The following is a 24,332-nucleotide window of genomic DNA, read 5'->3' as shown; positions in this document are numbered from 1 at the left end:
TTTTAGTAGAGACCGGTTTTACCGTGTTAGCCAGGATGGTCTCGATCTGCTGACCTAGTGATCCCCCACCTCGGCCTCCCAAAGTGCAGGTATTACAGGTGTGAGCCACCGTGCCCGGCCAAGAATTTTTAAAATATCTTTTTTTGTTCAACCTTCTCCCACAACTTATCTTTCGTTCTGCTAATGGAAAATACTACCTTTGTTCTTAAATATGAAGCTTTTGTGTGTAAAAAGTATTAGAATCTGATGTTTGTAAGCAGGGTTGGCAGTGGGTGGGGAGGGAGGGATTGGAGATTGATGTGATAGGAATGTGAAGGGATAGCTTAGGGTGGATTTTTTATTTTTATTTTTATTTTTTGAGACAGAGTCTTGCTCTGTCGCCCAGGCTGGAGTGCAGTGGTGCGACCTCAGCTCATGGGTTCAAGTGATTCTCCTGCTGCATCCTCCCGAGTATCTGGGATTACAGGAGTGCACCACCACGCCCAGCTAATTTTTTTGTCTTTTTAGTAGAGACGGCGTTTCACCATGTTTGTCAGGCTGGTCTCGAATTCTTGACCTCATGATCCGCCCGCCTCGGCCTCTCAAAGTGCTGGAATTGCAGGCGTGAGCCACTGCGCCCAGCCGCTTGGGGGTGGATGTTAAAAGAAACTTCAAAAGAATGTAACTTGCCCAGATACCATGTACCGTTTAATTTCATTTTTGGTTTTTTTAATACCCGTGTTTGACATTTCTCCATTCACCTTGGTTAAATAAGGTAGTATTCCTTTTTTAGTTTTAGCTTTCGGATATATGTGTAAATGTGGTATGCTGCCTAATGAATTAGATGTTGGTACTGTCTTTACCAAAACTGGACAAAGAACTGGCAGCTGCAAAAATCAAGTGACCCAGCAAACCAGACATATTTTCTGCTCTCAGTTAGCTTGCCACCTAGAGAATCTGGTTGTCAAAGTTGGAGTGCAGGAGTCGCGGAGGATGTTTAAGATGCAGTTTCTCAGGTCTCACCACCCACCAGAAGTTTTGATTCATTGGGTGGTCGGAGAGGGCAGAGATATTTTCAATTTTAACAGCATTCTCTTGATTGTGATGCAGCTGATTCGCAAATAGGTACCCTACAGAAATGGCAGGTGTTAAATTTAGGATGGCCATCGCTTGTATGCCGGGAGAAGCACACGCTGGGCCCAATTTATATAGGGGCTTTCGTCCTCAGCTCAAGAGCAGCCTCAGAACCCCGACAACCCACGCCAACACTCTGGGCGGATTCCGTCAGGTGGGGACCGCCAAGGTGGAGCTCTGGGTTCTTCCCGCAATCGTTGCTCCAGGCCGGAGGCCCCGCCCCCTTCCTCCTGGCTCCTCCCCTCCCCCGTGGGCCGGCAGCCAACGACGCCAGAGCCGGAAATGACGACACCGGTGAGGGTTCTCGGGCGGGGCCTGGGACAGGCAGCTCCGGGGTCCGCGGTTTCACATCGGAAACAAAACAGCGGCTGGTCTGAAAGGAACCTGAACTGCGAGCGGCGGCAGCAACGGCGGCGGCGGCTGAGCGTATGTGCATGATGGGGAGTCCGGGGAAGACAGTAAGGCACCGCGGACAAGGGCGGCCGCGGGCAGGGCCCGGCCCTTTGTCGCCGCCTGGGCCGCGGAGCCGGTGTCCTGAAAGATGAGGGGCGGGACGTGGCCGGGTTGGGGCCAGGGAACCCCGTGTGGGAAACCGGGAGGGGCGGCCCGTTTCTTGGGCTTCGGGCGCGGCCGGGTGGAGAGAGATTCCGCGGAGCCTTGGTCCGGAAATGCTGTTTGCTCAAAGATATCTCAGGGCGCAGGTGCTTTGGGCCGGGATTAGTAGCCGTCTGGACTGGAGTGGAGCAGGAGAAAGAGGAAGCGTTTTGGGCTGGGTCTGCTTGAGCAACTGGTGAAACTCCGCGCCTCACGCCCCGGGTGTGTCCTTGTCCAGGGGCGACGGGCACTCTGGGCGAAGTCCGCACGCCTCTCGTTCGAGGTGGAAAACGGGGTCTGATGCTTTCTCCTTGGTTGGGGCTGTCTCGAGGCATGCAGGTCCAGTGCCTCTTGTGTTTGCTGCTACTTCCCTCTCAGATTCTTCTCACCGTTGTGGTCAGCTCTGCTTTAGGCACATTAATCTATAGTGGAGGCTGGAATGGGTGAGAGAATTGAGGTGACTTTTCCATAATTCAGGTGAGATGTGATTAGAGTTCGATTTGCGGTGGTGGCAGAGGCTTTAGAAGAAACACGAACGGGACATGGTAACCAATTGAGGACCAGGGAATAAAGTGTGAAGTTGACTAGGAAGTTTTCAGTTTAGAACATGGCAGAGACATTCTCAGAAATAGGAAGAAAGAACTGGTTTAGAGAGGAGGGCGAGGAAGTGGTTTGGAAGTGTCACTTTGCGAGTGCCAGCAGGTGAAAATGTCCTATCAACAGGACTAGAGCTGAAAACAGGAGTCAATTCCATAGATTTCCAGTTGATGTTGGAGCAGTGGAGAAGTCTAAGCTAAGAAAGGGGAAGAGGAGGCCAAGGCAAACTCTTAGAAACACTTCTAACGAGGGGCTGGAAGAAGAGCAAGGAGCCAGTTGAGGAGAATGAGTGTGGTTGGGGAACCACCACAGTGCAGGATCGCCAGAGCTGAGAAAGGGAGAGAGGCTTCAGGAAGGAAAAGGTTGGCAGGGATTTGTTAGGCCTGGTGTAGCAGAAGGAACAGAAGATTTAGAGCAGCACTGGCCAATAGAAATACAATGTGAGGCCCTGCGCGGTGGCTCACGCCTGTAATCCCAACACTTTGGGAGGCCGCGGGACGGATACTTGAGCTCAGGAGTTCGAGACCAGCTGGGACAACATGGCGAAACACCCGTCTCTACAAAAAATTAGCTGGGCGTGGTGGCGCGCGCCTGTAGTCCCAGCTGCTCCCGAGCGAGGCTGAGGCAGGAGAATCGCTGGAACCCGGGAGGAGGAGGTTGCAGTGAGCCAAGATTATGCCACTGCACTGCAGCCTGGGCAAAAGAGTGAGATTGTCTCAAAAAAAAAAAAAAACCTTTTTTGTTTTTCTTTTGGAGAAAAGGCATACAAATTTATTAGCATGCACATTGGGAGAACCACATGGTGATTATCCCTATTTTAAATTTTCTAATAAACATACTATTATTTATTTATTTATTTTATTTTCTTTTTTGAGACGGAGTCTCGCTCTGTCGCCCAGTCTGGAGTGCAGTGGTGCAATCTTGGCTCACTGCAACCTCTGCCTCCCAGGTTCACGCCATTCTCCTGCGTCAGCCTGCCCAGCAGCTGGGACTACAGGCGCCCGCCACCTCGCCCGGCTAATTATTTTTTGTATTTTTAGTAGAGTCGGGGTTTCACCGTGTTAGCCAGGATGGTCTGGATCTCCTGAACTCGTTATCCGCCCGCCTCAGCCTCCCAAAGTGCAGGGATTACAAGCGTGAGCCACCGCGCCCGGCCCATAAACACATTTTTAAAGGTAAAAAGAGGCTGGGCGCGGTGGCTCACGCATGTAATCATAGCACTTTGGGAGCCCAAGGCGGGCGGATCACGAGGTCAGGAGATCGAGACCATCCTGGCTAAGACGATGAAACCCTGTCTATACTAAAAAATACAAAAAAAAAAAAAAAAAAAAAAAAAAAAAAAAAGGCCGGGCGTGGTGGCGGGCGCCTGTAGTCCCAGCTACAGGCCCAGATCTCGTCACTACACTCCAGCCTGGGCGACAAAGCGAGACTCCGTCTCAAAAAAAGTAAATAAATAAAAAGGCTGGGTGGCCACGCGCGGTGACTCACGCCTGTAATCCCAGCACTTTGGGAGGCCGAGGCTGGCGGATCACGAGGTCAGGGGATCGAGACCATCCTGGCTAACACGGTGAAACCACGTCTCTACTAAAAATACAAAAAATTAGCCGGACGTGGTGGCGGGTGCCTGTAGTCCCAGCTACTCGGGAGGTGAGGCAGGAGAATCGCTTGAACCCAGGAGGGGGAGGTTGCAGTGAGCCGAGATCGCACCACTGCACTCCAGACTGAGCTACAGAGGGAGACTCCATCAGAAAAAAAAAAGGTAAGAAGAAACAGATGAAACCAATGTGAATAATTTATTTTAACATAATATACCTAACATACTTTTATTTCTAACCAGTAGTACTTGTTTTGCTCTTTAGATAGTAAGCTCCTTAAGTAAACAGAAGTAATACCTGATACATTAGAATTCCCAACCGTCATCATAGTGTGTAGTTATAAAGAAGAAACCCAGTGTTTGTTGATTGAAAGGCATTAATACTCCTGCTTGGGTAACAGAGTGAGGAAAAAGGTATTAGTGTTGGCTTTTCACAACGCCTTGTATGTTTTCTTGTTTTAGGTTGATCAAAACAAAAGAAAGTTTGCAGACAATGCTAAATATAACCAGTGATTTACAAATTAATTAGACATAATCAGTTTTTCATTAAAAATTAGTTGTATTCTGTCCATTTCCACAGAGAATTTTAGACAATGATTTTGAATAATCATACCTCCTTTACAGTTATTGAAATTAAATAACTTATTGGGAAAGATTCTTTATAATTATACAAAGGTATGTAGGACAGTAGTCTCATATCCACAGTTCTGAAATCCAGAAACTAAAAGGTTTTTCTTTTTTCTTTTCTTTTCTTTCTTTTTTTTTTTTTTTTTTTTTTTGAGACGGAGTGTCGCTCTGTCAGCCAGGCTGGAGTGCCGTGGCACAATCTCAGCTCACTGCAACCTCCGCCTCTCAGGTTCAAGCAATTCTTCTGTCTCAGCCTCCCAAGAAGCTGGAACTACAGGCGTGTGCCACCACACTGGGCTAATTTTTGTATTTTTAGTAGAGACGGGGGGGGGGGGGGGGTGTCACCATATTGACCAGGCTGGTCTCGAACTCCTGACCTTGTGATCCACCTGCCTCAGCCTCCCAAAGTGCTGGGATTACAGGTGTGAGCCATCGCACCTGGCCAAGGTTTTTCATAACTAATTTGACAGCAAAATCTGGCTTAGTTATAGTCTCTATTTTCTTTTTTTAATGTGATTCAAAACTATTCATTTGTTTCACTATAGCTTAATAATGTGTTTGCTTTTCTGCTTCTAAGACCCTGTAGGGACATTATATAACATCTGATATTTGCATAGTACCTTTACAAAATCCAAAAAAATCTGAATTCTAAACACATTTAGTCCTAAGGGTTACAGATAAGGGATTCTGGACTTGCAGTTCTAAGTCTTTGTTCGTTTTTATTGCATTTTCTGAGCCAACATAACCATTATTTAAAAACAAGTTGCTATAGTAACTCTGGATTACAGACCTCCCCCAAACTCAGTGGTTCAGAGCATGTATTCTCACTCAAGGCTCTGCTTCAATGTAGGTAGGTCTGTGGATCAGTGGGGGCAGTTCTTATTTGTATGCCTTATTCTGGGGCCCAGGCTGAAGGGGCAGTGGCTATCCATGGTAAGCTTTTCTCAAGGTACCAGCAGAAGTACCAGAAGTCAAGCCCAACTGCACAAGCATAGTTCAAGTGTCTACTTATGCCACATCTGCTAAGATTGCATTGACCAAAGCAAGTCATATGATCATGCCCAAAGACTTAGGAGTGGGTAGTAGACTGCAATCACCATGCAGCCAAGCAAACTACAGAGTCTAGAACATCACTGGAGAGAGGTGTATTCCTCCCTTGGCCAGGCTGGGGGAGGGAGTGAATATTGGCTGAATAATAATCTAATCTACCACAGATGGTTAACAGGTGGCGTGGGATGGGAGGAGGAGGAAAAAAAATCACCAAATGGGATGTATCACTACCCTTGCTCTTTTTAGCGTCTACTGCTTTCACAAAGCCTTTTATAGGGCTGGAGAAATGATTTGCTCCTAGTCTCTTGAAAACCAGAGGAGTCTTTTGAGGATGTATTCCTAAAGTTTTAAAATTAGTTTTAAAAAATTGTTTTAAAAAATTGTTCAAGTATAGTTTGGGCACAGTGGCTCATGCCTGTAATCCCAGCTAAGGTGGTGGATCACCTGAGGTCAGGAGTTCAAGACCAGCCAGGCCAACATGGTTGACACCTCCATCTCTACTAAAAATACAAAAATTAGCTGGGCGTGGTGGTGGGCGTCTGTAATCCCAGCTACTCAGGAGGCTGAGGCAGGAGAATCGCTTGAACCCAGGAGGTAGAGGTTGCAGTGAGCCATGATCTCGGCATTGCATTCCAGCCTGGGCGACAAGAGCGAAACTATGTCTCCATAATAGTAATAGTTTCAATTATAGGTTGGAATTTAGAGTTCGGTTACATTTACTATTGGATGTGAACCTTTAAAAACTCAAGTAGAGGCTTTTCCAGCCCATTCATAACATCAGAACTTGGGCTGCCTGTCCAGGGAGAAGCTTTCAAAGTAACACTAAGGGTGATTAAATACTTTTGTAAAATAAAGAATAAATCACAAGCTCATTGACACTTGAAAACTTAGCATTGCAGTGCAGATGCAGCAGAAAATACTTGTAGCAGTTTTCTCAGTGAAAGAGAAACTAGTCTAGTAGCTTAGAGACATTAAAACAAGCCACAAGCCCTTTGTGCTAGAGATCATGGTTAAAAGTCTCCTGAGGATGTTTTTCCACAGTACAGATTTTGTTTATATTTATGTCTGAGGGTGAAAAAAGAAAATGTATCAATAAGTAACTATGTTCTGTAGGAGTTGGAGGTTTTGTTGTTACATTGGGATACAGTGAGAGAAAAAGACGTATTAATACTTTTCTGTTGGTACTTTCTTGAATGAGATTTTTAATAAACTTATTTTGAGATTCTGGACATTGCTCCTGTGATAATTTCTGCAGTGCTAATGGATAGAAGGTTTTCTGGTTAGACAGACTTCTGTGTTCAGCACATCTGAGCTTCGAGATTATTTGTAGTTCTCCTGGGGCTTTTTTAATCTCTTTGTATATAACAGATAAATTCTAGTTTCCCGTCAGAGAAGGATTTCGTTTTCCTTTTGTCTGATTTAGCAAGTGTCTTGAGATTAAGGAAATGGATGTCAGTGAATTCAAGTGTTGTGCTCTGTCAGTTTGCAGCAGGTGACCAGAGAGCAAAAACACCCAAGTAGATTCTGTCCCTACTCCCACCTACTCCTCAATTCAGGTCCCATGAAAGAGCCTCAGATCCCAGTAACTGTTTGTTGTTGTTGTTGTTTACAGGGCTAAGAATGTTCACAGCTAAGAATGTTAAAAAGTCTCCTGGTGTCTTTTGCCATGCAGCCTGAACAGTGGGGTCATTGACCTCCTTGCAGTCCTCAATTGTTTTCAGCTGTTACTGGACCAAAATCAAATCTAGCTTTGCCTGCCCTTTTCTTTGTCCCAGTAGCGCTTGTTTGTTCACCAGGCCTCACTGAAGACCTAGCCCTGTTGCCTGCCTGTGCTTCCTACTGAGCCCCCTGTAAAGAGCAGCTCTCCCAGGGAGGCTCACCTTGTAGCATTGTGATCTTTGGAAGCATCAAGGGAGGCACAAGATTTCTCTGGGTGAACTGGAAAAGACCTGGACTGGGCATCAGAAGACTTGGGTTCTAGAACCAGCATTGGTGTACACTCGCTCTGTAACTCTGTGCAGGCAAAATCTTTTACCTTTTCTGAGTTTTTTTTACATGTCAGTTCAGATTCCTTTCCTCATGAGGTTTCTTTTTTTTTTTTTTTTTGAGGCGGAGTCTTGCTCTGTTGCCTGGGCTGGAGTGCAGTGGCGTGATCTTGGCTTACAGCAAGCTCAACCTCCCGGGTTCATGCCATTCTCCTGCCTCAGCCTCCCAAGTAGCTGGCACTACCAGCGCCCACCACCATGCCCGGCTAATTTTTTTGTATTTTTAGTAGAGACGGGGTTTCACCATGTTAGCCAGGATGGTCTCTATCTCCTGACCTTGTGATCTGCCTGCCTTGGCCTCCCAGAGTGCTGGGATTACAGGCGTGAGCCACTGCACCCGGCCCCTCATGAGGTTTCTTTAAGACTCAAATGGAAGAATAGATGTGAAAAGAACTTTGAGGATAGTATTGGAAAATGCTAAAGTGACTACTTTATTATTGATGATTTTTACAGAATTTGTCTGAGAAAGCTGCAGTATGACCAGTTTGTACCAGCTTGTATGGTTTCTTGTAATAACTGAACAGATCCTATTAGCATAGGGTAAAAATGGAAACTACTTCTTTCAAAATGATCAGTGGCTGCAGGGGCTCAGGTCTATAATCCTAACTACTTGGGAGACTGAGGTGGTAGGGTTGCTTGAGGCCAGGAGTTCAAGACCAGCCTGGGCAATATAGCAAGACCCTTTCTTTAAATAAAAAACTAGCCAGCCATGTAGTCCCACATGCTTGGGAGGCTGAGGTGAGAGGATCGACTGAGGCCAGGAGTTCAAGGCTGCAGTGAGCTATGATTGCCACTGTGCTCCAGCCTGGGTAACTGAGTGAGACCTTATCTCTTAAAGAAAAAAAAGAAAAAAATTGCATTATAGCTTATCCTTTTTTTTTTTTGAGATGAAGTCTCACTCCGTCGCCCAGGCAGGAATGCAGTGGCGTAATCTTGGCTCACTGCAACCTCCGCCTCCTGGGTTCAAGCGATTCTCCTGCCTCAGCCTCCTGAGTAGCTGGGACTACAGGTGCACGTCACCACACCTGGCTAATTTTTGTATTTTTTAGTAGAGACGGAGTTTCACCATATTGGCCAGACTGGTCTGGAACTCCTGACCTTGTGATCTGCCCGCCTCGGCCTCCCAAATTGCTGGGATTACAAGTGTGAGCCACTGCGCTTGGCCAGCTTATCCTTTTTTAAAAAAACATAAATACTAGGATATTGAGATTATTAAAAATGCTTTTGGTGCTTCAGTTTTTAATTTATACTTAGAGCAGTTTTTGAAGTTTAAGATCTCATTTACTTCCAAGTAATAGTTTTACTAGTAATCAAAATCGCTTCAAAATACCATAATCCTCATTGCTGTAAACTCCTACGGGGCAGGCGTGGAGTTTTATAAAGAGGCTGTATAGTGTACTCTGTGAATTCCAACTCCTTGCTTGCCAGATGTGACCTTAAGCAAGTTAACTTCTGTGTGCCACGTTGTTTTCCTCTGTAAAAGGATAAAGTGAATATAATACATTAGTTTATTAAGCCTTAGTTTAATAGTGTCTGTCTCTTAAGTTTTACATATAAGTAGACAGTGTCTTTCTTGTTTAGTGAATAATCAGTCTTATTGGTTAATAGTATTTCTACTAAAGTTATGGTATAAGATTATACTAATCTTGTTTAGTGCATGGTAATCACTTCTCATATTTAACCTGTAAGTGTAATATAGTTTATTTATATACCATTTATTTATTTTATTTTTTGAGACGGAGTCTTGCTCTGTCACCCAGGCTGGGGTGCAGTGGCGCAATCTTGGTTCACTGCAACCTATGCCTCCCAGGTTCAAGCGATTCTCCTGCCTCAGCCTCCTTAGTAGCTGGGATTACAGGCACGAGCCACCACACCCAGCTAATTTTTGTGTTTTTAGTACAGACAGGGTTTCACCATGTTGGCCAGGCTGGTCTTGAACTCCTGGCCTCAAGTGATCTGTCTGCCTCGGCCTCCCATAGTACTGGGATTATAGGCGTGAGCCACCGCATCCAGCCTACTTACCTTTTGTTTTTGCTTGCATTACCCTTTCTTTGCCTTGTTTCATTTGGCTAAGATTGTCTTGTTTACTTGCTTTGTTTCTGAGGGATTATATGAGATTTCTATGGGTTTTTCCATCATGGAGTGTACTTTTATTATTTTATTATTTTTTTTTTTTGAGACAGGGTCTCACTCTGTCACTCAGGCTGGAGTGTAGTGATGCAGTCACTGCTCACTGCAGCCTCAACTTTCTTGGCTCCAGCGATCCTTCCACCTCAGCCTCCTAAGTAGCTAGAACCACAGGCACCCACCACCCACACCCAACCAGTTTGGTTTTTTTTTTGTATTTTTAGTAGAAACGGGGTTTCACCATGTTGGCCAGGCTAGTCATGAACTCCTGGCCTCAAGTAATCCACCCGTCTCAGCCTCCCACAGTGCTGGGTTTACAGGCATGAACCACCGACCCGGCCTCATGCAATTTATTGACTACTTACTTCACTGAAGTGAACTTGTATAGATACTCAAAAAGTGCAGTTTCTACTGAATACATACTGTTTTTGCATCATACTAAAGCTGAACAGTTTTACATTGAACTGTCATCAGGGACTGTCTGTATTGTGAAATCTTAATTTTGTCCTTATTAAAAGACAGGAACAGGGCTGGTCGTGGTGGCTCACACCTGTAATCCTAGCACTTTGGGAGGCTGGTGTGGGTGGATCACTTGTGGTCAGGAGTTTGAGACCAGCCTGGCCAACATGGTGAAACCCAGTCTCTACTAAAGGTACAAAAATTAGCTGAACATGATGGTGCACACCTGTAATCCCAGCTATTCGGGGAGCTGAGACACGAGAATTGCTTGAACCCAGGAGGTAGCGGTTCCAGTGAGCAAGATCGTGCCACTACACACCAGCCTGGGTGACAGAGCAAGACTGTGTCTCAAAATAAAGACAGGAACAAAAGTATCAGTAACTCTAAATATAGGTTAAATTTCCACAAAAATCTCATTTAAAAAAAATTTTTTTTTTTTTGAAACAGAGTCTCACTCTGTTGCCCAGGCTGAGTACAGTGACGAGATCTTGGCTCACTGCAGCCTCTAATTCCTGGACTCAAGCAATCCTCCCCCCTCAGCCTCCTGAGCAGTTGGAACTACTACGTATGCATCCCGCCTGCACCCAGCTAATTCGTGTTTTTTAGAGATAGTGTCTTGCTATGTTGCCCAGGCTGGAGACTGATCTGCAACTCCTGGCCTTAACCACTTTATTTTTTAAGCAAATTTGCACCATGTTTTCAGTTAATATGAATTTGCATTTCACTGATCTCATGCTAGCTGACAATGGGCTGAAGGTGAAGGGAGGAGAAAGATGGACATGGTATATAAAAGCATGTATGATAAAGTAGAACGTCACCTTGGTTAAAAATGTGTAATGATTTGAATGATACAAATACAAGTAGTTAAGAGTTATTTTGAACTTGATACCTTTGCTAGAGGAAAAGTTACTATATGCATTTTTTATGAAAAATCATTAGAAGAAAAAAAATGGAATATTTAGAGGAAAGAGTATCCTGATGTTAAAAGTGAAAATAAAATAGGACATTGAGAAAATTTTTTAAATGTAAATATGTATATGGTAATGTATTAATTAGCGTTAGATATGTACATGGATTTTTCCTGTATTTCTGAAGACCTGTGAAAAGGAGAAGTTGAAATCATAAAGAATTGGCTGATGGAAATTAAGGTAGACAGGCAAATGGAAATGTGGCCCCCCAGGAGGGTGGGTGAACTCTGAGAGACACAGTCATTCCTGTAAATAAGGCTGTCCCAAGATCAAAGGAGAGGCCTGAGACTGGGAGTCAGGAGTCTGCCATTCTTTTTTTTTTTTTTTTTTTTGAGATGGAGTCTCGCTCTGTCGCCCAGACTGGAGTGTGATGGCGCCATCTCAGCTCACTGCAGCCTCCACCTCCTGGGTTCAAGTGATTCTCCTGCCTCAGCCTCCTGAGTAGCTGGGGTTACAGGTGCATGCCACCACGCCTGGCTAATACTTGTATTTTTAGTAGAGGTGGGGTTTCACCATGTTGGTCAGGCTGGTCTCGAACTCCTGACCTCATGATCCACCCGCCTTGGCCTCCTACAATGGTGGGATTACAGGCATGAGCCACTGCACCTGGCCAAGTCTGCGATTCTTGCCAACTCTACCCAGTTGTGTCATCTTAAGCAAGTCACTGAACTTCTCTGGATTCCCTTCTCCTTTTGTAAAATAAGCATGTTATCTTTTCATCCTGCCTTGGGCATTGTGATAAGGATAAGATGAGATTGTAGAATTTTACAAAATTAAAAGTGCTAGACAAACGATTTTATGAAAATATAAAGATTAGGTTGAATTGGTCTTCATAGAAAAAGGAATGTTGAGGAGAACATTCCTTAAGATTACTCAGCTTCCTTGGCTAGAAATTGGAAGTCATTAAGTATCTTTGTGGTTGAAAAATGTTTGGTGTCTCAGGTGGTTCTACTTATTGCTAAAGAGGTCTACCTTGAGCTCATAGTAAATTTGTCAGTTAGTTGAAGGTGGTGATAAATTAATACATTCCTGGTTTACAAATTGGTCTTATAAGTATTTGATTGGTTTAAATGAATTTACTAGGATTTAACTAACAATGGATGACCTGGTGAAATCCTATTTCAGACCTAATCTGGGAGCCTGCAAGTGACAACAGCCTTTGAGGTCCTTAGACAGCTTGGCCTGGAGGAGAACACATGAAAGAAAGGTTTGTTTCTGCTTAATGTAATCTATGAAAGTGTTTTTTAAAATAGTATAATTGTAATGTACAAAGTTCTGTTTTTCTTTCCCTTTTCAGAACCTCAAGAGGCTTTGTTTTCTGTGAAACAGTATTTCTATACAGTTGCTCCAATGACAGAGTTACCTGCACCGTTGTCCTACTTCCAGAATGCACAGATGTCCGAGGACAACCACTTGAGCAATACTGTACGTAGCCAGGTACAGTGTCAGTCTCTGAAACTGCCTTTGCCAGGCTGGATTCACTTATCATCTTCTCTTACCTCTAAGAAATGCTTAGGGGGCTGAGCGGGCTTTCTCTACTTTACCAAATTTACAATATATTTGTTGAACGTCAGCTGATTGTTGGGGGACACAGGGCTGTTTAACACACAGTTGTTGATACAGTTCCTACCTAACTTACATATCACCACCTCAGGTGAAGCCTTCTCCAGCTTCCCAAGGTGTGCAGCACCTCAGAGTTCATGTTGTTTATTATTTTACCTATCTTGCTCTTCTTCTTCTGTGGCTGAGTTTATTTTATTTACTGTATTCAGTACCTAACAGTTCCTGTTAGTGCTCAGTAAATATTCATTATGATTGTACAATGCAAGAATAAGTGTAGAAATTCTAAGAGTTCAAAGAGGGATTCAGGAAAGGAATGTAATCTGTGCTGTGGGACAAAGAGACTCCTCACCAGCTACATACACAGACGTCAAATCTGACTACAACTCTGCTAGCTAATCATTATAAAGTGAGAGCAGAGGCTGGGGCGCAGTGGCTCATGCCTATAATCCCAGCACTTTGGGAGGCCAAGGCGGGCAGATCACCCAAGGTCAGGAGTTCAAGACCAGCTTGGTCAACATGGAGAAACCCTGTCTCTACTGACAATACAAAAATTAGCTGGGCTTGGTGGTGGGTGCCTGTAATCCCAGCTATTTGGGAGGCTGAGCCAGGAGAATCGCTGGAACCCAGGAGGTGGAGGTTGCAGTGAGCTGAGATCACACCATTGCACTCCAGCCTGGGCGACAACAGCGAAACTCTGTCTCAAAAAAAAAAAAAAAAAAAAAAAAAAAACCAAAATAAATAAATAAATAGAGAAAGAAAAGGAAAGAAAGAAAAGGAGCGCAGACTTCATGGATGTTCTGTGAGGCAGTTGGAGTATCTGTAGGATTTTTAGAGGCGGAACCAGAATAGAGGAAAACACAAGGCCAACTGTAACCTATCCAGTTGCACTAGGTGTGGGGTCAGATTTTCCTCTGTTAGGACCAGAGAGCAGAGCTAGGAACAGTGGTGGAAGTTACCAGGCAGTAAGGTCTGGATCAATAAAAAGAACTTTCTCATAGCCTGGCTTGGTGGTGGATGCCTGTAGTCCCAGCTACTCAGGAGGCTGAGGTACAAGGATTGCTTGAGTCTAGGCGTTTGAGTCCAGCATGGGCAACAGAGAGAGGCTCTGTATTTTTTATTTTTTTAATTTTCCCACAGTTATACATCTGGGCTGCCTTGTAGGCTTGTGTGTACTTTTCACTACAAACAATCACAAAAGGCTGAAAGGCCACTCTAGCAAAATCTGTAGAGGACTAGTCTGTGAATTCAGCAATTGAACTAGAGCACTGGATGGCCTGGAACTTCCTTTTACACTCTGAAGATTTAGGATTCTTCACTTTTCTCATCAGTAAAATTAGATAATTTACTAGATAATTTGAAAATTCTTTCCCAGCTGGAGAGTTTTGATGTGCCTAGAAGCTAGGATGGCCAGTTGTCCCAGTTTGTCTAAAACTAGAGGTTTTGGAACACAGGACTTTCAGTTTTAAAATTGGGACAGTCCTGAGCAATAGGATCAAATCAAGCAATAGGATCAAGTTATCTACCAGAAGTGTGTAATCAAATTGAAACAATTTTGGATCTGACTAACCAAGTCTTATTCACTTAGTTGACTTCCTTGTTTAACTTCGAGTACTATTACAGTTCTATATTGTTAGAGTTCAAATAGAATATAACCTCTAAAGCATTTCTTGTTCCAAAGGTTAAATGTTGCCTTTAGCTTCATTTCTTCAACTCTAAGCACATACTGTGACGAGCTGCTATAGCCTAGAAAATAGTTTTCTTTTTGTGGGCTGCTGTGCATAATCTCATTCATAGTAAAGGGATTTGAAGTTTGATGACAGAATAGTCAGAGAACTGAAGTTGTGTTTGTTTTTTTTAGCCCAAATATTATTTCTCAAGTTTTTGTTGTGAAATGTTTCAAGGACATACAGAAAGTATGGCACATAGTGTAACAGGCACCCATGTACCTATCACCCAACTTTATTAAACTTTAACATCTTATTTGCTGGTTTTTTGGTAAGCTTTTTTTGCTTCTATTGCTTATTGATCCTACGCTAAATGAAATCCTAACTAAACAAAACAAGATTTTGCATTTAATTTGAAAAGAGACTAGTTATATGACAAAAAAATTGCAGATAAAATTGAAGTGCCCCTCCCCCATTCCTTTTCCTCTTTTCTCAGGATAGTTACTGTCCTGAATTGGGTGTTTATCATGTTTAATAAAATTGGGTATTAGGCTTACTGTAATGTTTATGTACATAAATCAGTCACATTATGGAATACACTTGGCATGTTTTAAAACTTTAGGCCGGGTGTAGTGGCTCACACCTGTAATCCCAGCACTTTGGGAGGCCGAGGCTGGTGGATCACGAGGTCAGGAGCTCAAGACCAGCCTGGCCAACATGGTGAAATCCTGTCTCTACTAAAAAAACAATACAAAATGTAGCCGGGCGTGATGGCAGGCGCTTGTAATCCCAGCTACTCCAAAGTCTGAGGCAGAGAATTGCTTGAACTCGGGAGGTGGAGGTTGTAGTGAGCCAAGATCTCACCACTGCACTCTAGCCTGGGTGACAGAGTGAGACTCTGTCAGCCAGGTGCAGTGGCTCACTTCCAAAGTAATCCCAGCACTTTGGGAGGCTGAGGAGGGCGGATCACAGGGTCAAGAGACTGAGACCATCCTGGTCAACATGGTGAAACCCCATCTCTACTAAAAAATACAAAAATTAGCTGGATGTGGTAGCGCATGCACACCCGTAGTTCCAGCTGCTCAGGAGGCTGAGGCAGGAGAATCACTTGAACCCGGGAGGCAGAGGTTGCAATGAGCAGAGATCACGCCACTGCACTCCAGCCTGGCGACAGAGTGAGACTCCATCTCAAAAAACAAAACACAAAAAACTTTATATAGTTTGTGTCTGAAAGTTGAAGAGAATTTCCACATATATGTTAGTATATGTTGCAAAAGAGACATTCCTATGTAGAATTTTAGGCATTCATGTATACGTAGATGCATGTAGCTCTAGCATTCGTTTTCTCTTGTGAATATATAAAAATTGTGCTGTTTACAGACATTTGGTGGGTTCCAGTTTTTCACAATAACTGACAGTACTGCAGTGACATACTAATTCATTAGTCTGTGTGCACTTGTGTGAGTTTCTCAAAGATAGTTGCTGTGATTGGATATTTGGATCTTAGAACTATTTTAGAGATTGCTAGGATTCTTCCAAAGTGGTTATGCATCAAGAGTATATTGCAGGCCAGGTTCACGGCTGTATTACCTATCTTGGAAAAATAAGAGAAGAAAAGCAAGGGTGATCTTGGTGATTTCCCCCTTTCATTTTCTAAATATTCTATAATACTAAATGTAATACTAAATGTTCTATAATACTAAATATAATATTAAATGTTTTAATAATTTAAAAAGCTGTTTTGGAAAAAGTAATCTCACTCTGTCACCCAAGCTGGAGTGCAGTGGTGCTATCTCAACTCACCGCAACCTTGACCTCCCAGGCTTAAGTGATCCTACCACCTCAGCCTCCCAGGTAGCTGGGACCACAGGCTCATGACACTATACCCGGCTACTTTTTTGTATTTTTGGCAGAAACAAGGTTTCACCATGTTGCGCAGTCTGGTCCCGAACTTATGAGCTCAAGTGGTCCGCCTGTCTTGGCTTCCCAAAGTGATGGGATTACAGGGGTGAGCCACTGTGCCCAACCTAAAATATTTTTTATATTTTTTAATGTGAAGAAAGGTCACAAAAGAATAGTATGCTACCTGTGGAATATCTGTGGAAAGGGATCAAGCATTCAAGGTTTTCTGTGATGACTGACTAAAGTCATGCAGTTAGAACAGCTGATACAAAAGAAACCAAGAAAGGGCTGGGCATGGTGGCTCACACATGTAATCCCAGCACTTTGGGAGGCCGAGGCGGGCAGATCACTTGAGGTCAGGAGTTTGAGACCAGCCTGGCCAACATGGTGAAACCGCATTTCTACTTAAAAAAAAAAAAAAAAAAAGTCAATGGATGTGGTGGCATGCACCTGTAGTCCCAGTTACTCAGGAGGCTGAAGCACGAGAATTGCTTGAACCCAGGATTCAGAGGTTGCAGTGAGCTGAGATCGTACTACTGGAAAAAAAAAAAAAAGAACCAAAAAGCTGGTTAGCATGAGATCTTTGAGAGCATTCTTATATTCTTATTGGTCATTGCAGTTTATATTGTGCCCTTGTCATCAATAAAAGCTTCAGTTATGTTTCTTAGTCTCCATTTGAAAAAAATGTTCACTGGGCTTAGTGGCTCACACCTATAATCCCAGCACTTCGGGAGGCTAAGGTGGGCAGATTACTTGAGGCCAGGAGTTCCAGACCAGCCTGGCCAGCATGGTGAAACTCGTCTCTATTAAAAATACAAAAATTAGCCAGGCATGGTGGTGTGCCCTTGTCATCCCAGCTGCTTGGGAGACTGAGGCACGAGGATCGCTTTCAGGGTTCACCTGGGGAGGTCAAAGCTGCATTTAGCCGAGATCACACCATTGCACTCCAGCCTAGGTGACAAAGTGAGACCCTGTCTCAAATAAATACATAAAAATAAGCAAAAAGCAAACCTAGAAGCTTTTTAAAGGACCTTGAGGAGATAAAAAATAAATGAAAGGGGTGATCTAAATTTATATAGAATCTGCAGCTCCAGTTAGCCTTTGACAGTGTTATTGTATCGTTTATAGTTATGAATTTGTTTTCTCAGTTGTCTTAAAGTGGAGTAAGGCAAAAAAGAACTTAAAATCTCAGTGACCTCCAGAGAAACATGCTGGCTTTTGCATGAGTAAAATCTCTTAGGCACAAATCTTAATACATATTAAGAAACTTTAGGCTTAAGCCTAACATAACAGCCCCATAAATGTTCAGTATTATTTCTAACCGGTTATGTCAACTGTTTGTGGAAATGACGCCTTTCTTGGCATTAGAGGAATGGTTAAACCTCTGACTCCAGGGAATCACAAAGCTTGGTCAGATGCTGAATGGAATTATGTGTGTTGTTGGAGACATGTTCCCTATGATTAATAAATGTTTTCAAGTTTTCCACTTAACTTGCCAGTTCTTTGGTTAAGCCACTCTTCTAGTTCTGTCCTATAGAGCAGGCTTAGAGCCCCACATTTCTCATTGTAGAAATTCAAACAATATCCATTAAGTCTTTTTTTTTCCCCCATTAAGTCTTAAAGGATTAATACATTTTCTTTCCTTTTCTTTTTTTTTTTTTTTTTTGAAATTGAGGCTCCCTCTGTCGCCCAGGCTGGTGTTCAGTTGCACAATCTCAGCTCACTGCAGCCTCCGCCTCCTAGGTTCAGGCGATTCTCCTGCCTTAGCCTCCTGAGTAGTTGGGATTAGAGGGGTGTGCCATCACACCTGGCTAATTTTAACATTTTAGATAGAGATGGGGTTTCACCATGTTGGTCAGGTTGGTCTCAAACTCCTGACCTCAAGTGATCTGCCCACCTAGGCCTCTCAAAGTGTTGGGATTACAGGCATGAGCCACCATGCCTGCCAATACATTTTCTTATAAATATTAATTATTGAAAACATGTATTTTAAGTAAATATTCACACTATAAATATATCAACATAATTGAATACATTATAACCACGTAGGCATGTTAACTGCTTACATGTGTGCATAAAATATTAAGGGAAAAGGGTAGAATACAATATTTGTAAACACTTATAACTATGTATATGTGTGTATATATTGAAAAACATTAGGATTTGGGGTGTTATAAAAATCAGTTACTGTTTTCTTTATAAAATTACCTAAGTTCATATTCAAGAACACACAATTATAAACTTAATTGTAGAGCAAGGTGTGGTGTCTCATGTCTGTATTCCTAGTACTTTGGGAGGCTGAGGCAGGAGGATCCCTTCAGACCAGGAGTTTGAGACTAGACTGGGTAACATAGCACGATCTTGTCTCTACAAAAAAAAAATGTGAAAATTAGTGGGGTGTGGTAATGTGCTTCTATGGTCCCACCTACTTGGGAAGCCGAGGCAGGAGGATTGTTTGAGACTAGGAGGTCGAGGCTGCAGTGAGCTGTAATCATGCCACTGCACTTCAACCTGGGCAACAGAGTGAGACCCTGCCTCAAAAAAAGAAAAAAATGCGTGGCAAAAACTGCCGTGAACAAAGTCCAAAACAAACTAGGACAACGGCTTGAAATACATGACGGATATATCCCAATATACATAGAATTCTTATGAAATTAAAAAGGAACATGAACAACTAACTCAGTAGCAAAGGTTACAAGCAATATTTATGGAGTAAGAAATAGAAATGGCAATAAATATATGAAAAGCCTAGTTGATCAGCCTTACTAATAGAGATAAAAATTAAAACTTCACTTCTTACCTATCAGTGAGTTAAAATTGATACACTGCTACCGAGGTTGTAGGGAAATAGGCTTTCTTGTATGCTGTGTTCTTTGGAGTTAGTATTTATTTGGAGGCAAGCTGTTAATTGAATCTACAGATACACATGCCTTTTGGAAATAATTTAGCAATTAAATCTAACCTAATCTAATCTGACCTAGCATTTTACTTCTAGAGGTTTATCCTATAAAAATATTACCAGAGGATTGCCAAGAATTTTTATTGAAGTTTTATTTATAACAGTGAGAATGTGGCAATAATCTCAATCTTTATTAATTGCTTATGGTTTACCCAGTTAGTAGTGTAAAGGTAGTGGTTAACAGTAGGGTCTCTTGACTAAACAGTTGGACTTTGAATCTCTGTTCTAGAACTTCTTAGCACTATGATATTTGGCAAATTATCTGGCCTCACTAAACTTCAGTTTCTTTATCTGTTAAATGAAGTTTATAGCAATTAACTTAGAGTTTTATTTAAATTAAATGAGATAACCTGAATTAGTACACTACTTAGCACATACTTGTTCAATAAATATTAACATTTCTTATCAAAATTGCCATATTTAAGAATGAGGTATATTTATATGTCCAGCATAGAATCAAATATATTTTATCATTATTTTTTTTTTTTGAGACAGGGTCTCCTTCTATCACCCAGCCTAGAGTATAGTGGTGTGATCATAGCTCACTGCAGTCTCTAAGTCCTGGGCTCAAGTGATTCTTCCATCTCAGCCTTGTGAATAGCTGGGAGTACAGGTGTGTGCCACCATGCCTGGCTAATATTTTTTGTTGTTAGTTTTCCTTTTTTTGTAGAGCTGGGGTCTCGCTATGTTGCCAAGGCCAGTCTTGAACTCCTGGGCCCAAGCAATTCTCCCTTCTTGGCCTCCTGAAGCATACAGATTTTTTAGGGCAGTGAAACTATTCTGTATGATATTGTAATCATGGAAACCTGTCATTGTCTGTTTATACAAACCCATAGACTGTATAATACCAAAAGTGAACCCTAAGGTAAACTGGACTGTCAGTGTAGGTTCATCTGTTGTAACAGTTTACCACAGTGGTGCAGGATGTTGACAGAGAGAGGCTGTGCCTGTTGGAGAGGGTATGTGAGAACTCTCTGTACTTTCTGCTCAATTTTGCTGTGGATCTAAGACTCCATTTAAAAATATTTTATGGCATGGTGGCTCATACTTATAATCCTACCACTTTGGAAGGCTGAGGCGGATGGATCACTTGAGCTCAGGAGTTTGGGACCAGCCTGGGCAACATGGTGAAACCCCATCTTTACGAAAAAAAAAATAATAATAATAATAATCATAATAATTAGCTGGGCATGGTGGCATGTGCCTATAGTCCCAGGTACTTGGAAGGCTGAGGTGGGAGGATGACTTGAGCCTGGGAAGTGGGGGTTGCAGCGAGCATTGATCATGCCACTGCACTCCAGCCTGGACAACAGAGCCAGACTCCGTCTCAAAAAATAATAATAATAAAATAAATAATATAAATAAAAATAAGAATATTTTGAAAGAAATGAGCTATCAAGCCACAAATGCAAAAGGCTTCAAGTTCCCATCTTTTAGAAATACTAAAATATTTATGAAGGAAATTATGTATCTAAGATTTGCCTCAAAATAATACTGGAGTGGCAAAGTGAGGGGGAGAGTAGATGAAACAAGATTAGCATGAGTTCATAATTATTGAAGTTGAATAAATTGCACATGGGCTTCATTGTACATTTCTAACAATGTTTGTTTGAATTTTTTCCATGATAAAAAGGTTTTTATTTTTATTTTTTTGAGATGGAGTCTCCCTCTGTCGCCCAGGCTGGAGTACAGTGGCACGATCTCAACTCACTGCATGCTGCGACTCGTGGGTTCACACCATTCTCCTGCCTCAGCCTCCTGAGTAGCTGGGACTACTTAGGCGCCCGCCACCATGCCGGGCTCATTTTTTGTATTTTTACTACAGATGGAGTTTCACCGTGTTAGCCAGGATGGTCTCGATCTTCTGACCTCGTGGTCTGCCCGCCTCAGCCTCCCAAAGTGCTGGGATTACAGGCCTGAGCCACTGCGCCCGGCCTTTCTTTAAAATAGCTTTACAGATAATACCATGCTTAAGTCATCATTCTCATATTTAGCTACCAAGATTTTTCCTTTTGGAAATCCCTTGGTATTCTAGTACCACTTTCCTCTCATTTGACACTTTTCAAAGCACCTACGCACTCCTTTGAGAAAGATGTATTTTTTTTTTTTTTTTGGATAGAATTTCACTCTTGTTGCCCAGGCTGGAGTGCAGTAGCACGATCTTGGCTCTCTGCAACCTCTGCCTCCTGGATTCAAGCTATTCTCCTGCCTTAGCCTCCTGAGTAGCTGGGATTCAGGCACATGCCACCACACCTGGCTAATTTTTTTTTTTTTTTTTTTTTTTTTTTTTTTTTTTGGAGAGGTGGGGTTTTACCATGTTGGCCAGGCTGGTCTCAAACTCCTGACCTCAGATGATCCGCCCGCCTCAACCTCCCAAGGTGCTGGGATTACAGGCATGAGCCACCACCCCCAGCCCAAGAAAGATACATTTTTGAAAACAGTTTTATTGTGGTATAATTGATGTAAAATGTACATGTTTAAAATATACAGTGTGGTAAGTTTTGATATATATGTATACTCTTTTTCTTTTTTATTGTACTTTTAAGTTCTAGGGTACATGTGCACAACAGTGCATGTTTGTTACATATGTATACATGTGCCATGTTGGTGTGCTGCACCCATTAACTCCTCATTTACATTAGGTATATCTCCTAATGCTATCCCTCCCCCCTCCCCCCATATGTATACTCTTGAAACCACCACAACAGTTAAGATAATGAACATGTCCATTACCTCCAGAAGTTTCTTCATGTTTTGTTGTAATCTCTCTTTCTCCTCCGATTCCTCCCCATCCCCAGGCAACCATGTTTTGTCACTGCGCCCAGCCATTTACTGTAATTTTATATAAATAGTATCATACAGGCCTGGCACGGTGGCTCACGCCTGTAATCCCAGCACTTTGGGAGGTCGAGGTGGGTGATCACCTGAGGCCACAAGTTCAAGACCAGCCTGGCCAATGTGAAACCCCTTCACTACTAAAACTACAAAAATTAGCCAGGGGTGGTAGCGTACACCTGTAATCTCAGCTCCTCCGGAGGCTGAGACAGGATTGCTTGAACCCAGGAGGCAGAGGTTGCAGTGAGCTGAGATCGTGCCACTGCACTCCAACCTAAGCAACAGAGTGAGTCTCTGTCTGAAAAAAAACAAAAAAACAAAACAACTTACAGATTCTTGTCTGGCTTCTTTCTTTCAGCATAATTATTTTGAAATTCGTCAATGTTATGTGGTTCCTTTTTATTGCTGAGTCGTATACCACAGTTTTTCATCTACTTATTTTTTGGTAGATATTTGGATTTTCAGTTCTGAAGCATTACAGATAGTGGCTGCTATGGATACTTATGTACAGGTCTTTGTATGGGCATATGCTTTAATTTATCTTGGGCAAATACCTAGGAGTAAAATATGATCCAGTACGGTTAGGTGTATATTTAGCTTTTTTTTTTCTGTCTATCTGTCTTATCTATTTTTGAGATGGAGTTTCGCTCTTGTCGCCCAGGCTGGAGTGCAGTGGCGAAGTCTTGGCTCTCTGCAACCTCTGCCTCCTGGTGATTCTCCTGCCTCAGCCTCCTCAGTAGCTGGGATTACAGGTGCCTGCCACCACGCCTAGCTAATTTTTGTATTTTCAGTAGAGACTGGGTTTCTCCATGTTGGCCAGGCTGGTCTTGAACTTCTGATCTCAAGTGATCTGCCTGTCTCAGCCTCCCGAAGTGCTGGAATTACAGGTGTGAGCCACCACACCTGGCCAGTTTTTATTTATATTTTTTATAGAAGATGGAGTCTCTCTATGTTTCATAGGCTGGTCTTGAACTCTAGGCCTCAAGTGATCCTCCTGCCTTGGCTTACCAAAGTGCTGGGATTACAGGCATGAGCCTCTATGCCCAGCCTTATATTTAACCTTTTTAAGGTACTACCAAACAACTCTCCAAACTGGTTGTATAATTTTACGTTTCTACCAGCAGTTCAAGTTCCAGTTCCTCCACATCCTATCAGTACTTGATACTGTCAGTCTTTTAAATTTTTTAGCTCTTATAAAAGATATATAGTTATATCTCATTTTGGTTTTAATTTACATTTCTCTATTGAGTAATGATGTTGAGTATGTTTTCATGTACTTGTCATCCTGATACCTTCTTTGGTGACTTGTCTGCTGAAATCTCTTGCCCATTTAAAAATTGCTTTCTCATTGGATTTTGAGAATTATTTACATAGTCTGGATACAAGTCCTCTGTAATATATATAATTTGCAAATGTTTTCTCCCAGACTGCGGCTTTTCTTTTTATTAACAGTGGTTTTTGAAGGGCAGATTTTTTTTTTTTTTTTTTAAAGAGACAGGGTCTTGCGCTGTCACCCAGGCTTGAGTTTGGTGGTGTGATTATAGCTCACTGCAGCCTCAAACTCCTGAGCTCAAAGAATTCTTCTGCCTCATTCTTCCAAATAGCTGGGACTACAGATGTGTGCCACTGCACCCAGCTAATTCAGTTTGTATTTCATTGATTGCGTTTTTGGTGTCACATCTTAAGAAACTTTGGCCTACCTCAAGTTCTCAGGAGTTTTTTCCTACATTTTCTTCTGGAAGCTTTATAGTTTCGTGTTTTACATTAGGTCTGTGATCCTTTTCAAGTTGATTATATACATGGTCCAAGGTATGGATCAAAGTTCATTTTTCTGCATATGGATATTCAGTTGTTTCAGCACTGTTTGTTTTAAAAAAACTATTTTCTCCACCGAAGTGCCTTTGTACCTTTGCGAAAATCAGTTGTCCATATGTGTGTCAATCTGTTCCATCAGTCATGGGTCTCATGGGGAGGCTTCTGGATTTGAAAAACTGAAACTATACTCATTGAACAACTTTATACCCATTGAACAACTCCCTATTTTCCATTTCTCTCAGCCCGTGGCAGTATACTTTCTTTTTCTATAACATTGACTACTTGAGTTTTGTGGGTTTTTTTGTTTTTTGTTGTTTGTTTTTTTGTTTGTTTGTTTTTTTGTTTTTAAAGACAAGATCTCGCTCTTGTCACCCAGGCTAGAGTACAGTGGCATGATCTTGGCTCATGGTAGCCTTCACC

General features: G+C 42.5%; 1 protein-coding gene across 2 annotated transcripts in view; it reads left to right on the top strand.

The window, feature by feature from the left end:
* Positions 1–1,398: 1,398 nt before the first annotated feature.
* Positions 1,399–24,332, top strand: part of PSEN1 (presenilin 1) — an 82,646-nt gene continuing 59,712 nt past the window's right edge. The window contains exons 1-3 of one of the 2 annotated variants that reach the window (XM_050798830.1): positions 1,399–1,539; positions 12,300–12,381; positions 12,472–12,599. In XM_050798830.1, coding sequence (XP_050654787.1) covers positions 12,525–12,599 — 75 coding nt within the window. In that variant the 5' untranslated portion in view covers positions 1,399–1,539; positions 12,300–12,381; positions 12,472–12,524. Of the gene's footprint in view, positions 1,540–12,299; positions 12,382–12,471; positions 12,612–24,332 lie in introns of both variants that reach the window. The other variant, XM_050798828.1, reaches the window with a different exon arrangement.

Source organism: Macaca thibetana, chromosome 7 (assembly GCF_024542745.1).
Source record: "Macaca thibetana thibetana isolate TM-01 chromosome 7, ASM2454274v1, whole genome shotgun sequence".
Classification (NCBI taxonomy): domain Eukaryota; kingdom Metazoa; phylum Chordata; class Mammalia; order Primates; family Cercopithecidae; genus Macaca; species Macaca thibetana.
Note: the sequence above shows the minus strand (reverse complement) of the source record. Positions and strands in the feature narration are given on the sequence as shown.